General features: G+C 56.5%; 2 protein-coding genes across 4 annotated transcripts in view; both read right to left on the reverse strand.

The window, feature by feature from the left end:
• Positions 1 to 1,090: 1,090 nt before the first annotated feature.
• On the reverse strand, positions 1,091 to 11,059 carry CCDC134 (coiled-coil domain containing 134). Of its 3 annotated transcripts, XM_068940847.1 has the most exons (9): positions 10,971 to 11,057; positions 10,286 to 10,416; positions 6,769 to 6,909; positions 5,836 to 5,953; positions 4,502 to 4,623; positions 4,109 to 4,193; positions 3,043 to 3,224; positions 2,684 to 2,755; positions 1,091 to 2,406 (listed from the first exon to the last, which is right to left on the reverse strand). In XM_068940847.1, the coding sequence occupies exons 4-9, from the start codon at positions 5,936 to 5,938 to the stop codon at positions 2,281 to 2,283; spliced, it is 690 nt and encodes a 229-aa protein (XP_068796948.1). In that variant the 5' UTR covers positions 5,939 to 5,953; positions 6,769 to 6,909; positions 10,286 to 10,416; positions 10,971 to 11,057; the 3' UTR covers positions 1,091 to 2,280. The 3 variants fall into 3 exon arrangements, with proteins under 3 accessions (XP_068796948.1, XP_068796945.1, XP_068796955.1); XM_068940844.1 differs by lacking the exon at positions 10,286 to 10,416 and having other exon boundaries at positions 10,971 to 11,059; XM_068940854.1 differs by lacking the exons at positions 10,286 to 10,416; positions 10,971 to 11,057 and adding an exon at positions 10,693 to 10,765.
• Positions 11,060 to 11,637: 578 nt separating this feature from the next.
• MEI1 (meiotic double-stranded break formation protein 1) overlaps positions 11,638 to 15,166 on the reverse strand; it is a 38,783-nt gene continuing 35,254 nt past the window's right edge. The window contains exons 28-31 of the mRNA XM_068940867.1: positions 14,445 to 14,551; positions 13,453 to 13,584; positions 12,988 to 13,097; positions 11,638 to 11,864 (exon numbers count right to left, since the gene is read on the reverse strand). Coding sequence (XP_068796968.1) covers positions 11,819 to 11,864; positions 12,988 to 13,097; positions 13,453 to 13,584; positions 14,445 to 14,551 — 395 coding nt within the window. The 3' untranslated portion in view covers positions 11,638 to 11,818. The remainder of the gene's footprint in view (positions 11,865 to 12,987; positions 13,098 to 13,452; positions 13,585 to 14,444; positions 14,552 to 15,166) is intronic.

The following is a 15,166-nucleotide window of genomic DNA, read 5'->3' on the forward strand; positions in this document are numbered from 1 at the left end:
CACCTGCCCGCAGCTCCAGCCGCCGCTACGGCGGCGGCGGCAGCGGCGGCGGCGTCGCGCGCGCGCGCGCCTCCCGCGGTTTGTTGTCAATGAGACCAGGTCGCCCCTGACCAATCGGCGGGCGCGGCGGCGCGTGGTGTGATGGCGCGTCACCGATCAGCAGCTGCGATTAGCATAGCAGACCCCGCCCCCGCCTCCCCCTCCCCCTGCATTAGAATATTCATGAGGTGGGGGCGTGGCCGGCGGCGCGGGCGGGCTGCGCAGCGCCGAGCACCGCGCCGGTGGGTGGCGGGGGCGCTGCCCGCCGCAGGGCCCAGCCCGCACGGCGGTGCGAGGGAGGGAGGGAAGGAGGGAGGCTTCTTCCTGCCTCGGGGCTCCCTCCTCCTCACCCCCGAGGAGCGGCCATCGCGTGCCTTGAAGCCGCGTCGCACAACTAGGGTGGCCCCAGCCCCCTCCCAAGCGCCTCGCAGGGCCGGGTGGCAGGTGGCGACCAGCGCTGGATAAATCCGCCCCCGCGCGCCGCTGGACACGGGACAGTCCAGCAGGACGGGACCTCAGAGGTCTCTGCTCCAAGCAAGGCCCACTTTGGAGTTACACCAGGTTGCAAAAATTGCAGCAGGGAGGAATAACCAACTGGGTGGTTGCTGAAGGACCCCCGGCCCCGCACACCCCCGCATCCTTGCCATGTCCAGCAGCCTTTCCTCTCCCCCTGCCCGTTCACCGGGAGCCTCGACCAAGAGGGAGCTGCGGGCATGCGGCACCCTAGGGGGAAAATACATGATTTTGCAAGCTGAGGTGTTGCAGCAGCGCAGAGCCGCTCACGGCGCCTGTCGCTCCGCGGGCTCTCCGCGCCGTGACCCAACCGCTGGAGCCCGGAGAGAAAGCGATGGAGGAAATTAGCAGCTAACCTGCTCAGATGCTTTTGAAAAATCGTATTTAGGTGCAACTGCAGGCACCTAAATATCCTTGAACATCTCTCCCTGGGAGCCTAAAGGAGATTGCGAGATGGTGAGGAAGAGCGGCTCGGACCTGTTACAAAGCTGGCATGAAATCAGATGAAGGGGGAGAAACATTAGATTGAAAGCAGCAGTAAGTTTTGGAGGAAGGGGTTTTATTAAAAGGTGCTCCGATTTCCCAGGTAACCGGCTGGGAGAGTTGGCCTCATCCTTTTAGTATCTCCTCACTTAGGCACCTTCTAAAATAGCCAAAGCTACGGCCCGGAGACGCCCTTGGGCACGCGCCCCTTTTTGGGAGCGCTCCCACTGGGAACGCAATCAACACGCAGGCTTCTTTAAAAAAAAAAAAAAATCAGATTTATTCAAGAAAAACAAAACACTTCCCATCTCAACGCAAGTTCCCAACGCCCCCGTCGAACGTACCCGTCTCCGTATTTAAAAATAAAGGACGTTTCCCACCACTGGCCCCGTCAAGTCGCCCGAAGGCAGCTTGGGCGGCGTGGGAAAGCGCCGGTCCCGGGCAGGCGGGGGCCGACCGGCCGGCTCCAGCTCCTCCGGCACCGCCGACGCGCACCGAGGGAGCCGGGGGGAAGAGCTCCCTCCTCCCAGAGCCGCCCCCGGCCCCTCGCAGCAGGGGCGGCCCTGACCCCCCCCCCCCCAGCAGCGGGGTAGGTAGCGTTTGGATGGTGGGATTTTTTTTTTTTTTTTTTTGGAAAAGACTTCTGCAATCCAAAATACGGAGGGGGAGGGAAAAAAAAATCGGGTGGAAGGGGAAATTCGGCAACCCTGGCCGCTTCCACAACCAAGCCCCGTTGCGGTGCCAGGGAAAGGAGGGCGGAGAGGCCACGTCCGTCCCCGCGAGCGCCGCTTAATTCCCAATTTCCCTCCCGCCGTCCCCATCAGGAAACCCCTCCATTAGCCGCTCAGGGAAAACGGGGGCCGCGGCCCGGCCGGGAAAAAGGCTCTTTTGGCCTTTTTCAGCCGCCAGGGACGACAGGCGGGCGGCTGAGCCAAAGGGCGGCCAGGAGACGGGGAGATCCGGTGCATCGGCCGGGCAGAGATCGGGTATAACCGGGCTGGGGCGCAGGGAGCGGAAACATCACCGATTTAAAAAAAAAAAAAAAAAAAGAGGAAAAAAACCTCACAGAAGCAGCGTTGCCCACGAGGCCCCTTCGCTCCCGCCGCGAGCTCCCCGGCCCCCCCATCCCCTCGCCGCGGCAGGCCCGTTTCACGCCCCCGCGCCCCGGCTGGAGGGGAAGTTGGCGGAGGGGAAGGGGACGGGACGCCGCCAGGGGGTCCCCGCCGCCGGGGCCGGGGCCCGGCCCTACAAGTCGGACTGCGAGCGCGAGATGCGCGGGCCCTTGCGGATCTCCTTCCGCTTCTCCTCCTTCTTCCGCCGCTTCTCCTCCTCTCGCAGTGCCTTCTGCAAGGTGTCCGCGCTGGGGAAGAACTGAGCCGGGGAGGGGGGGGGAAATCACGGCGTCAGCCAGGAGGAGCAAGCCCCGAGGCCCCGCGGCCCCCGCCGCAGGAGCGGAGAGAGGAGGGCACGGTTTTGTACCCGCCAGCAGCTGGCACCAGCCTGGCCAGAGACGGGACTCCCTCCTCCGCTTCCCTTCCCAGCCACGCGCTCGGCCGTTCCCCTTCCCTCTCCCCCCCCAAACCTCCTCTTTCCCCACGGCACGAGGTGGTGGAGGAGGAGGAGAACCGCGGCCGCTTTGCCGTCTTACCTCGGAGTGGTCGGTTTTGAAGGGGTTGCGGTAATCGGGAGATTTCTCGCTGATTCCCAGCTCCTGAGCCATCTGCAGAGCAAAGCAAGGGCCGCGCGGCGGATGGCGGCGTCGCTCGTCGCCCGCCGCGTCCTTGCCTCCCCCCCCCCCCACCCCGAGCCTTCCCTCCTTTCTGGGCCCCTTCGCTCTCCCTCCAGCCCAAAGATGTCCCTCAGGCAGGGGAGACGCTCTCCAGCCCGGCAGGCACGGGAAGAGGCGAACGCTCCCTCTGCTTGCTCTCCCTTTACCCTCGCGCCCGTGCCCACGCTTTGCCCCCCCGGCAGCGGAGACGGGATACGACGGGCGAGACTCGGCCTTACCAGCCCCAGGACCTGGGAGTGGGGTCCCTGCTCAAACACCCCCGTCAGGTTGCAGAAACCAATCCCCCAGCGGATGAGGTTGTTCCAGTTGGAGTTGCGGTCGAAGTAGTGGTGCACGATCTTGGGGAAGCGCAGGACGACGTCCCCGAAGAAGGCCGTGTTCTCCACCACGTGGGAGTACGCTGCGGAGGAGAGCCACCCGGCCCTGTCGGCAGGCCGGCCCCACGCACTGCCCCGCTCCCGCCAGCCACGGTCCCCTCCCCAACCGCCAGGGCCCCCCACGCGTGGCCGGAGCACAGGGACGGGAGGAGAGGCTGCTTCCAAAGGACGCGGTGAGACTTCCCCTTCCACGTCCCGCCGCCTGCGGTTACGGACGCGCCGTGCGCCCAGCCCAGCCTCCTCGGGGGCTGACGTCCCATGATGGCTCCTGGCCCTCAGCAGCGGGGACGGGGCAGTTCCAGCTGAGGCTGGCTGGGGGAAGTCGAGGTTGGCTGCTGAGGTTGGATGTGGAGCAGATCCCGACAGCAGAGATCAGGGACGGGAGAGCTCACACAGGCTACAAAGCACCACATCAGCTCGGTGCCACTTGGGAAACGAGAGCAGGAAAGTCTAGAGACGGCTGCAACAGGCAGTGCCTTTGCCCTGTCCTAGCTGGGCAGCATGTTCTCCAGGGGCTTTGCAGGATCTACGTTTAAATCTCTGTTGTGATGAGGCCTCCTCTCCCCATATCCTTTGGGAGACTGCTGAACAAAGGCCTCCCCAGTGAAACTCAAATTCATTCAGAGTCATTTGCCCCTACCTCATCCTGGGAGCATCTAAATCCTAGTGGCAAAGATGGAGAGGCAGGGGGTAAATGGGCAGGATCCCCAGTATGAACTGGTCAGCGAGACCGTAATGGCTCCCCGATAGAAAACACCACAGGGACCAGTGGAAGATCCCCGTAGGGATCTCTGTAGGCAGCCCCAGGGATTTCATAGCTACCCTGGCACTGATCCCACACGAAAAGACAGAGATGCAACATAGCAATGGAAAAAGGAACGGGGGCAGAAGACCAGAGATGACCTACCATCTTTTAGCTTCTCGTCCTGAGGAAAAGGCCCATCTGGCGGCACATCTGCAGCTATTAGCACGGCCCGGGAGTCCTCCAGCACCTGAAAGGCTCTTGGTTACTGCCCATCCCGCCTGCCCTCCCCCCTTGCCCATCCTTGCCCCAACCTGGCCCTGCTCCCCTCTGTCCAAGGGCAGCCTTCAGGGGACCCCCTACTGCTGCAGCAGCCTACTCTGCCCCTCAGCTCGTCTCTTCAGCCCCACAGAGGCTCCCTGCTGCCGTTGCTTCTCCTGCTCGCCCTCCCCAGCGTCCCGGCCTGGGTGCAGCACCCAGCTCAGGGGCGAAGGGAGGGAGTGGGCAGCTCGCGCCAGAGCATGCCGAGCCCGGAGGAGAGCCTGCCCCGCGCCTCACCTTGAAGAGTCCCTTGAGCATGATGTCGATGATTTTGTACTGCTGGTTCACGTCGTTGAGCTCGATGAGGTTCTTCAGCGCGTTCATCTGGTCCTTGCGCTTCACCTCAAACAGCTTCTTATCTGCACCACCGTCAAGGGCACCGCAGAGCTCCTGGCAGGCTCCCGCCGCGCACGTGGCCTCCAGCACAGCAGCCTGCACCCAGCCTCCCTCTCCCCTGGGTGCAAACCACTAGCCTAGCTCCAGCACCACGGGGTGTCCGAGGGCTGGGGACGGGCGCCAGAGGCAGCCCCCCAGAGCAGGGCCTCTGGGCCAGAAGGAGGTTTCCAGCACCCCCTCCTTTCGCTTTTTGTGCTCCATTTGTTCTTCAGGCGACGTTGGCATGTGCCAGGAAGGGCTTGCGTTAGCAGGTACTTCTATCTTATTCCTTGTGGGTGACAAGTGCCTGAGACACAGGCAAGACTGACTGCAGTCAGCACAGAAACTCTTCCGTCCTCCTAGCCAGGGCACTGAGCAGCCTTTCGGCAACACATGCACGCGTTGCGTCATAGCTTCCACCACGTGGGCAACTGTACCGGTGCCGAGACCAAACTGGGAGACGTGTTCTCTCCCCAGCATGTGGGAGCGGAAAGGTAAAGCACTGCACTTGGGAGAACGCAAGACGCCGCTGGAGAACCTGTCTCTGCTCCTGCACCGATCCAGGCATTTTATCAGCAAACCTGAGAGCTCCACTGAACCTTTTCCGCAGAAGAGCAAAGCAGCAACTGCTCAGCAGGTCTGGGGCTGTCTGACAGTTGAAGAAAACCAAGCTGACCCTCCAGCTTAGCCCTTCTCTCCCAAATTCCTTCTTCCTCAGCTCATGCAGGATCCCAACAGCCCTGCCTCAATGCCCCGGCGCAGCACAGCACCCCGGGAAGCAGCCAGCAGGGCACCCAGTAGCCACCAGGGCAGCTCTCTAGCAGGGACTGCTGCCTTGCACGTGCCCAAGAGCAAACGCCACCTCAGGCAGTAATTTGGGCAGAAGGGACCTCTGGAGGTCTCTAGTCCAACCCCTGCTCAGAGCATGGCCAGCTCTGAAGTTACATCAGGTTGCTCAGGGTCATACCGAGCCAGGTCCTGGCTGGCAATCGTGGTGATGGCTGCGTTTCCTCAGTTCATTTATAATCTCATTAGCAATAATTATAGCCTTAAGATTCTTCCATTCCCTCTCTTCCACCCCTCTAGTGCCCCCTTCCATGGTCTCTAACCCTTTTCATACATGCGAGCTCTCTCCAACCTCATCAGCCACAAGCACATATTCATGAGATGAGGCGCAGGCCTGCAGAGAAGGATACAGATTTCCAAGCCAGAGTCCACCCTCTGTTTTTCCAGGTCTGCCAAGCTGCCTTTGGACAACATCAGCGTGAACAGAAAGGGGCAGATCAAGAGCAAATCCATGTCAGAAACTGCAGCCTGGAGCAGAACAAACAAAAATAACAAAAAGCAAAAAGACTTACTAAGCAGAAGTCATACAACCCTACGCATGCCCCAACAGCCCCAAAAGTCAGGGCTGGAGCTGCCACTCAGCACTGACAGCACATCATCTTTGTCACATGGGTCCTTTCCTGACTCTCTTTCCCCTGCGCCCTCTGCACTGCTGCTCCCTCGAGCTCTGTGCAGGAGCAACCAGCAGAAGCATGATGCTGCACAAGGTTCAGGGAGGCCAAAACACATCGAGCTGCAATTTGATCCGACCCAACCCAGCAGCTCCTCATTCCTGTCAAGGCCTGAATTAATCCGCTCTTCTGGAGGTGGGTTGCAACAGTGCCTTTATTTTCTCAACTCTAGAGACTTACAACACCTTTTCAAGACTGTCAGCCTCCCAGACCAAGAGCTGAACTCCACCTCTCCTTTCAGCAGCAGCAAGCTCAATCAGCTCAGCCATCTCACATTGGGTCATGCAGCAGTAGTCCCCCGTTCACCCCAAGCACCTTCCCACAAAGCCACCGCCCGCGGTAAACAGGCAGGCTTGCGGACTAGCACGCGCAGGCATTAAAGGCAGGTGCGCAGGCTTTGCACAGACCCAGCCATACGGAGCAGGAGGAGAGCACGGGGCTGCTGGCGTAGAGGCACTCCCGTCCAAAACCATCCCTCAGACAGGGCAGAAGTGCAAAAGAGGGGTTAGAGGAGAGGGTCCTTAAATATCATGTAACACGGCTTTGGCCCCCTTTTCCAGGTTTGGTGCCAGCCATGTGGGGAGAGCTTAGACCCAAAGAGAAAACCAGTACCTGCCCCTCCAGGCGGTGGGATCTGAGGCAGCCCCTCCGGAGGGATGAGGTTTCCGCGGAGCAGAGCGACCAGCCACCCAGCTGTTACGGATGAAGCGGCTTCTTCAGTGACATCCCTGAGGTCTTCTCCAGAGCCGTCTCCTGCTCCAAGGCAAAGACACGCACACAGGACCATTACGGCTGTGAGAGCAGCTCACATTGTCTCTGCCTTCTCTTCCCAAGCAGATCAAGCCCACCAGGGAGACAGGCTGCCAGCGGACACCACCGCACCTCTCCCCGCAATGCCCTAACACGGGCCCGGGAGGAAACTCCTTCTTCACCCCAATCTGATGTTGTTTAACAAAAAACAACCAACCAAACAACAACAACAAAAAAACCCTGGGCAACGGCAGGGATATGAGGCAAGGCAGGCAGGCATCCAGGAGGTTTCGCAGCTCTGTTACGAGCAGCAGCGCTCCCTCTCCTACCGTGCCACGTCCCGCCGAGGCTGGGCGATGCGCCCTTGTGTCCCCCAGTCCGGAGGGGGCAAGGAAGTGGTGTCAAGCAAACAAAAGCACAAGGAGAAACCCTTTGAATTTTTTGCCGCTGTGGTTTGCAAAAGGCACAAGCTGTTAGTTCCCCTAGCAGCTAACAGAGCAGAGTAACTATAACTAGTGTTACAAAGTGCAACGCAGCTGTCTCCAAAGCGGGGGCAGTATCATGACCCGTGTTTTCGATAGGGAAACAGATGCACCAGGATGGCATCATAAGCCACCCAAGCTCGGGGCTGGGGTACAACTTAAGGCATATTCCAGCTGTCCTGAAGGCTACCAAGCAGGCAGGCAAGAGGAGCCAAGGCTATAAAGAGAAGTTCTCTAGCCCAGACGAGCAGATGCTCTGCTTGATATATTCCGGCCCCGTCAGCTTCCAGGAGACTGCTTCATCCTTAGGAAAGAAATAACTGAACAGCTTGAGCCCCGGCTCAGTCGGGGTTACAGGGACACCTGCACTGCTTCTGCAGAGCAACCCGCAGCTGCGCTGCCTCTGCAACCCTCTCCCACGGTCTTGGATAGGAGCAGGAGGAGAAACTCAAAAGCACAAACTGCTGTTGCCTTGGGACCCAGACACCTGTTTGCCTCTGCCCATCGCTAGAAGATACTTTTCCAATGTGCAAGAGCACGGCCATAAGGACCAGACTGGCTATTTACTGTGTTTGGGGGAGAATTGGGGAAAGAGCTTGGAGGCAGCTGGAAGTCTCCAGACCAGACTGACAGTCAAACAGAGCTAGCTACCGAAGGGCAAAAACGCTGCCCACGCCGGCTCTGCTGCGCTGCCCACGGCAGTCCCGGTGCACCTGGCTGCAACCCGCCTGGGCAGAGCCTAGGGCTCCTGCATCCTCACCACAGAGCCGGAGCCAGAAACCCCTCTGACGTGGACACGTTGCTGCTCGGTGCTGCCTGACAGGACAAGCATGGCTAGAAGGTGCCTGCCCGCTCTGAGGAGGCAAAGAGCGAGCTGCGAAAAACCGCTAATGCAGCGGCAGAGCAAAGCGTTGCTCTCGGCAGAAGCGGAGCGTGGCAGGGAGCTGGGCTTGGGGCAGGTTCCTCCCCGCGGGAGCGATAAAAGCAAGGCGCAGCAGAGATCGGTGCACATCTGCACAACACCCAGCAGCCAGACCCATGCCTGTCACGTCCAGACTGACCAGGCGACAAGTTGCAGGCTGTGCTAGAGCAGCGCCGAGCCACACAGGTTACACCTGAGCCACAGAGACTACCTGAGCCCAGCTCCAAGCTAGCCACGGCCACGCAAGTCCTGGCGAGCTCTGAGCTCCCGCCTGCGCGGGGACTTGTAGGCAGGCACATCCCCAGCAGCTCAGCAGCTCTAACTCCTTGCACTGCTGCAGCAACCAGCAGGGACACCCGGTCCCCTCACTGAAGTCCCACCAGCTTCCCAACTCCCCAAGTCTTTTGCTAAGCCCTGTCCTCAGGAGATCGGAGGCGCTTGGTCTAGGAAAGCAGTGAGCTCCCTTGGGCTACAGGCAGTTCCTGCAAAGATGAAAAGCTTACGATCTGCTGGTGCACAGTAGAGACCACTCCATGGGAAAAAAAGCATAAAGGGAGCTTTCTGGGAGCCTGCTCTTTTGGCTTCATAAGCCTGCAAAGTGTAACTGCCTAAATGCAGCTGTGAGCAGCTCCAGTTTTTGAGCACAGGCCTGCAGCCCCGGCCAGCTGGTTGCTTCTGCAGAAAACCCACCAGTCTGCCTCACTGTCTCTGACTCTCCTAATTCGACGTGCTTTTCCAAAGAAACAACAACAGATGCTGTGTAATAGATGGTTAGTATTTTCCATTAAAGTGCTTTTAATGACTTTATAAATTCTCCTGCAGGAGCCCCGTAAAATGCAACACGGCACAAGGTCAGAGGAAGAGAACTTGAAAACCGTGTATATGTTGCACAGTCCTGTCACCTTCACATCTCGCCCCATCCTTGCTGACGCGCGTTCTCATGTTGAAGTTACTGACCACTGCAGTCCACGAGGGATGAACACCCAAGTGCAGATAAAGGGGGAGCTAGTTGCTGCCCTCACCAGTAGGGTAAGCAAAGCTGCTTAGGCCAGCTGGCTTTCTTGTCACCAGCGGCTCAAAGGCACTACCTGGCTTTTAGAGGGCAGCCACCCACCAATCCTTCTGAAGAGTGTCCATCCTTTCCTTCAACGCCACGTGCATTTCCACACCTGCAGAGCCTGGTCAATCCGCCTGCCACACTCACGCACGCCCCAGCCAAACCCACACAACTGCAATCAGCCTCGAGACCTCCCTGACTCATGCAGTCTTAAAACTGGCTGGGACCCCACCATGCACCGGACATGAGGTGACCTGATTTTTACTTACCCACCACCTTCAGAAAGTTTCAACTCCCTTCCCCGGCCTGGTTCACAGACCCGTTGGAGCTTCTTCGAAACAACCTCCCTTGGGTGTCCTGCCTATTTCATCCTAATCTAACAGCAGAGGATATTCCCTCCTCTCTGGGCTGCACCATGAAAGCGCAGGGAGGCAAATGCTTTTTGCGGCTGTTCCTCCATACTTTTTCCGAGAATCCTCCTTTGCGTCTTCACACCCACTTAGGGATAAGATGAGACAGAAACACTGCAGAGCTGCTCCTCTCTTCCCTCCCTGAGCCCCTCCTTGCCAAAGTGAGCTTTGCCCAGCGCTCAGAGAGCAGTCTGGGGAGCCAAAGCCCATCCTGATGCCACAGATGGGAAGGAGTTTCCGCTAATATTCTCTAGCAGCCCCGGCCAGCTGGTAGCTTCAGCAGAAAACCCACCAGTCTGTCTCACTGTCTCTGACTCTCTTAATTTAGACGTGCTTTTCCAACGACACGACAACAGATGCCGTGTAATAGATGGTTAGTATTTTCCATTAAAGTGTTTTTAATGACTTTATAAATATTCTCCTGCAGGAGCCCCGTAAATTGCAGACTAGGGACTAGGACAGAAGAAAAGAACTCGAAGACCATCTGTAAATTCCACAGTCCCATCACCTTAGGAACTGAGCATCCCCCGGCATTTATTCGCACAACAAGCTTGCAAGGTAGAGTCACGTTGTTATGTTCCAGTTCAAAGGAGGGGGTTTCGCGGGACCCCCTCCTTCCCTTCCCCTGCTCACAAGGCGCTGAAATGCAAGGGGAAAACAATCAACCAACTCGCCCCAGGAGCCCACGGACAATCCGTGGAAAAACGAAGAATAAAAAACCGTCTCCCGAACCCATCATCCCCAAACCACTCCTGCGTGAAATGGATGAGGCTCAGTCCCTTGTCATAGCTGAGCCAAAAGCATCAGAAGTGGAAAACGGGCTATTCAAGACTTAGCCTGATCGGCTATTACCAGTACAGCCTGATTAGGCAAGACGTTTCCGCAGGACGACAGTGCCGATTTGCATCTGCTTACCTCCGAAGACCCTGAGAGCGGGTATGGCAGGGACGGACCGCTCCCCGGCGGGGAGGCAGCAGAGCCCCAGTCGAAGCCCGCAGAGCTTCACACCCGCCGCGGCTCCCGCCTCAGCCCTTCCCGCGCCTCTCGCCCGGCTGCCGGCAGGCGGCAGCGGCCGCGGGCGCCTCCTGCCCCGCCGCCCCCTCGCTGCCCGCAGCGCGCCGAGACGGCAGGGCAGGGAGCCGCCTCCCGCCGCCACCGCGGGCCCCCCACCTCGCCCGGCCCGGCCCCCTCACCTGCGGCTCGGCTCGGGCCGGGGCCGCCGCTCACGCCCGCCGCGCTGCCATGCTGCCGCCGCTCCGCCGGCCGCGCCGCTCCGCCCCGCCGTGTCACTTCCTGAGCCCCCGCCCGGGCCGCGGGGGCGGGAGGGGGGGTCCGGAGGTGCCCGAGCCGGAGCCCCGCGCTGCCGAGGGGGGGAAGACACACAGACACACACACACACCCCTCCCCCTCCTCCTCCTCCTTCCCCCCGAAAAGGGAGGGAAGCGGAGCGCAGCGGGGCAGAGGGCGCCGGGCCCCGGCGGCGCGGAGAGGGAGAGCTTTTCCCCTGGCCGCCGTGAGATGAACGTCCCTCGGCGTCAGCTTGCGGCAGGGCCCGGGCCCGGCCCGACGCACCTGCCGCACCTGCCACCTTGGAGCAGAGCCTGCGCTCAGAGCCCGGAGAAGTCCTAGGAAACTCCCTTGGTGTAGGCAAGGGGTTGAGCTCGGCGGGAAGCCGGGGAAAAGCCACCGCCGGAGTTGTATCCTAGAGGAAAGCTCAGCTCCGCTGCCCGCTTTCCAGACATCAGCCTCCTCTCCTCAGTGGGACAAGCTGCACAGCTGCTTCCCTGTGCTGGAACCCCCCAAACACCCCTGTAAGTCCAGAGGAAAGGCCTCTTCCCCACACAGAAAAACAAAAGAGGAGCCACTTCAGTAACTGGGCTTTATATCTGATTTTCAACAAACCGTTTTTTGAAAATGAGCTAGAGATGACTTCTTTTGCCCTTTTTCTCTCTACAACTCATTGGGAATAAAGGGCAGGGTGGGGTCTCCTGTGCCGCTCTTCTTGTTCCTCTGCTGCATGCGCCAACTGCATCTTCTCATTTCAGTCTCCAATGTGTGAGAGGGACACTGCCACACTTCCCAGACATCTGTTGGTGACACCATGAGTGGAAACCAAAGGGAAGAGCATGGCTGAAACTCCAGCATGATACTGGAACTCCCATTTTTGGCACACTGCTGAGAGGTGGTGTTCATCACTAAAACTGCCCTCCCTGAAACCATGGCAATCCCACCAAAACATGCGAGAAACACTTGTGTGGTTGAAGCCGTGCAAAATTTGTTCTGGGCAAAACCGATCTTAAAGCTTATTTTGCCCAGAGGATTTTGTCTTTCATGTCTGTGGCCCTCCTATTCAGGCAGCCACCACTGCTGCACTTCAAGTGCATTCAAAACCCTTTCTAATAACTAAGATTTGAAGGCTTCTTCGTATCTGGAAAAGCCAAAAAAAAAGGGGCCACTTCAGCAATGTAACAAGACTTCCTATCCACCTTCCTTCTTCCCCATACAGACATGCAAAGACAGCGGAGAGGAATTTCATGGGGCTGGGAAGAACATCTCCAGCTGGCGAACTTCCACTCTGAGATAACCCTAAGCTTCCCTCCACAGAGTGGTAGTATCCCACTGGGGGTAAGCCTGAGGACAAACTGTTTCTTGCAGGTAACAAAACGCTCAGGCACCAATCCTGCACGTGGCTCATGTGACTCTGCTACTAAGGCCAAGTAGAATAAAATTTGGTAACCCCACTCAGTGCTTTCCGAATGCTTGCTCTTTCCCTGTGCTTTGAAAATATTCAAGTCATCTTTGGGTTTGCACGACTGCACAGACATATCAACACTAGTTAGCACACAGACAGAGGTTAAGTGATTGTTCATCTTCCAGAGAAATCAATATTGGAATAATTACTGCTTTGAAGTCACAGGCTCCCAGGCCTGTGCCCCTTTCATTAAACCATCTCTGTCATATAAATGAATACAATCCCAGTACAGAGAACCATCAGTAAGCCTTTCGTCCCAAAACTAGCTAACTATAGTAAACGCTACGAGTGTTTCGCTTGCACTTTTGTTCAACTTTAGCTGGAAAGTGGGGAGAAGCATGGAGAAAAATAAAAGAAGAAGAAAAGAAGAAGAAGACAAGACGAAAAAAATCGGGTTCTTTGTTACACATACCACCTTCGTATCACCTATCCAAGGCATTTGCCCAGCAAAAGGATACACAATGTCTTGATATTTTGCACAAGTCCTCGTCTGTCCCAGAAGGCTCTCCAGCAAGGTCTGAACAGTCCCTGCCTGCACTGGCTCCATCTGACGACGACTGCTCTGAATCTGAGCCATCACGAGACGGAATGATTTCCAGATCAGCAGCAGACTATTGGGTTTGTTCCTTCACACCTCCCTCCCTCATCTCCACACACAGCAATGAAACCTTCAAATTCTACTCTGGGGGAAATCAAGGGGCCCATGACAATACTAATGACACAATTTAGGAAGCTGCTGGCCTCACTCACTTTCCCATTCCACCATCCGTCCCTCACAGTGGCAGGCCAAGCTAGCACCTGCAGGATTTCCCATCACCTTACTATAACCTCCTCAAAGGAAGTTTATGGCTCCCCAACAAAGGCTGAAGCAATCCTCTAGGAAACTCCGTTCTCATTTTCCTAGGCAGCCACTGCACTCTTACCTGACGAAGAAAGAGATGAAGAGCACGACACGTGGCCTCAGGCAGCTCTGATAACTTGGCTTCTGCTGCCTCCTGGAGAATCTGGCTTATTTCTTTTTGAGAAATAATATTGCTGCTCTGGTATCTCACAAACTTGAACAACAGGCAAAAGAAAGGCATTAAGTAGTGAACAACCCACAGACTCCAAAAAGTGACCCCTCTCCCGGAAAGGCCTCCTCTTTTGTAAAGAGAGGCTGCAGCACCCAAATAACTGGTCTGATTTTCACACCGCTTTTATAGAACTGGTGCAAATACCCATACTGACGTTGTTCTGACTTATAACTAGGCTTATTTTGGTTTAGGTTAGGAAGGAACTGAACGGAACCAGGCCACCTCTTAAAAGTGAAATAATAATAACAAAGGCTCACAGACCCATCATGTATTTGGAAGGAGAAGGTGCATATTAATAACCTCTTCCTCTCATCCACTGCCATGAGAGCTTTATCTTGAGTGTTTCTGCTGGGCATGACCACAATCACTGTCTTGCTGCCAGGCCTCCCCACACACAGCTGAGTAGTGGATTGTGGTAATTCCCTGACCTGAAATGTCAGGTCCATAAGGTTAAAAGAGTGGGAGAGAAGCTGTGATGCCAAGAAGAGCTCTGTTCTTCAAAGAACCATAGCATGCTCCCAGACTGGCAACAGTGGTTGCACGTTCACTGTAGCCTTCCCCTCTCCACCCCAGGCATGCTAGATGATGGCAATAAATGCTAGAAACATCAGAAGAACAGCAAGTGCTCACTCAGAGCAGTCACTTTCTGAGGGGTGCGGAAGGGAAGTTTGCTTGAAAGTATTACTAGGGCACATGAGTATAGTCACAAAGTGACAGCAGTGTCTAAGACTCTGTGTGTGTGTAGAAGGTAAGTGGATGACGTACTTTCCAATGGCCAACCCAGATGCACTATACCAACATCCTTGCAGAAATGTAGAACAGCCTATCCTTCCCCTGCTCACCAAAGTAATGAGCCTGAGAATTTCTGGCTGCAGAAAGGACTTCCGTCCGCCACTAAGTAGCGTGAAGAGCAGGAACCGGTGCCACGGCTGGGAGGCAACATGTAGTGCTGGAAGAGAAGGAGAATCCATTCAAAAACAGCTTTAAAATCTGCTAGGAGATAGACTGGACCCAGATAAGGACAGTCTTCCAAACTGACCACAGTTTTTCTCTCTTAGACCCCAAGCTGTAAAATGCCAACAAGATATTTTGCTGTGCTCTTACTTGCTTTTAAATCTATCATTCTTTGGGCAAGAGTCCAGTCATGAGGACAAAAGCTTCATAGCTTTTTAAAGCAGGAAATATGTTCTGTCCACCTTTATGCTTTTACAGGAAGAGAAACCTTCTTCTGGAGTGTGTGTCATAAAAGAGTAAGGGCATATTTTTAGCCCACTTTTTTTTTTTTCTTTTTTAAACCCACAACTCTGGTTTCAATATGAGGACGTGTTTCCTGACCAGGGGGTTCATTTTGCTGCCGAATGCTCTTTGGGAGAAGAAGGAAGCCCTATAACATGCGCTCCCCAAACTGAGACTGGATCTGCATCAGAGAGCATACCATGGGGATAAGCCTGGCTGATGGCAGCAATACAAACAATCAGTAGAGAAAAGGTTCTTAGTAAGAACCACAGATGATATAAAGAGGTAAGGTTCAAGGCCACTGGATGTGACAGCATGAAATCTCTCA

The sequence above is a fragment of the Struthio camelus genome, chromosome 1 (assembly GCF_040807025.1).
Source record: "Struthio camelus isolate bStrCam1 chromosome 1, bStrCam1.hap1, whole genome shotgun sequence".
NCBI classification, from domain to species: domain Eukaryota; kingdom Metazoa; phylum Chordata; class Aves; order Struthioniformes; family Struthionidae; genus Struthio; species Struthio camelus.

Excerpts from the sequence above, each read along its gene's own strand:
- CCDC134 (XM_068940844.1), bottom strand. The coding sequence starts at position 5,938 with ATGGATTTGCTCTTGATCTGCCCCTTTCTGTTCACGCTGATGTTGTCC. Across the intron at positions 3,225-4,108 it reads GGACGAGAAGCTAAAAGATG|CGTACTCCCACGTGGTGGAG; the intron begins GTAGGTCATCTC and ends TCTCCTCCGCAG. Across the intron at positions 2,407-2,683 it reads TCAAAACCGACCACTCCGAG|TTCTTCCCCAGCGCGGACAC; the intron begins GTAAGACGGCAA and ends TCCCCGGCTCAG.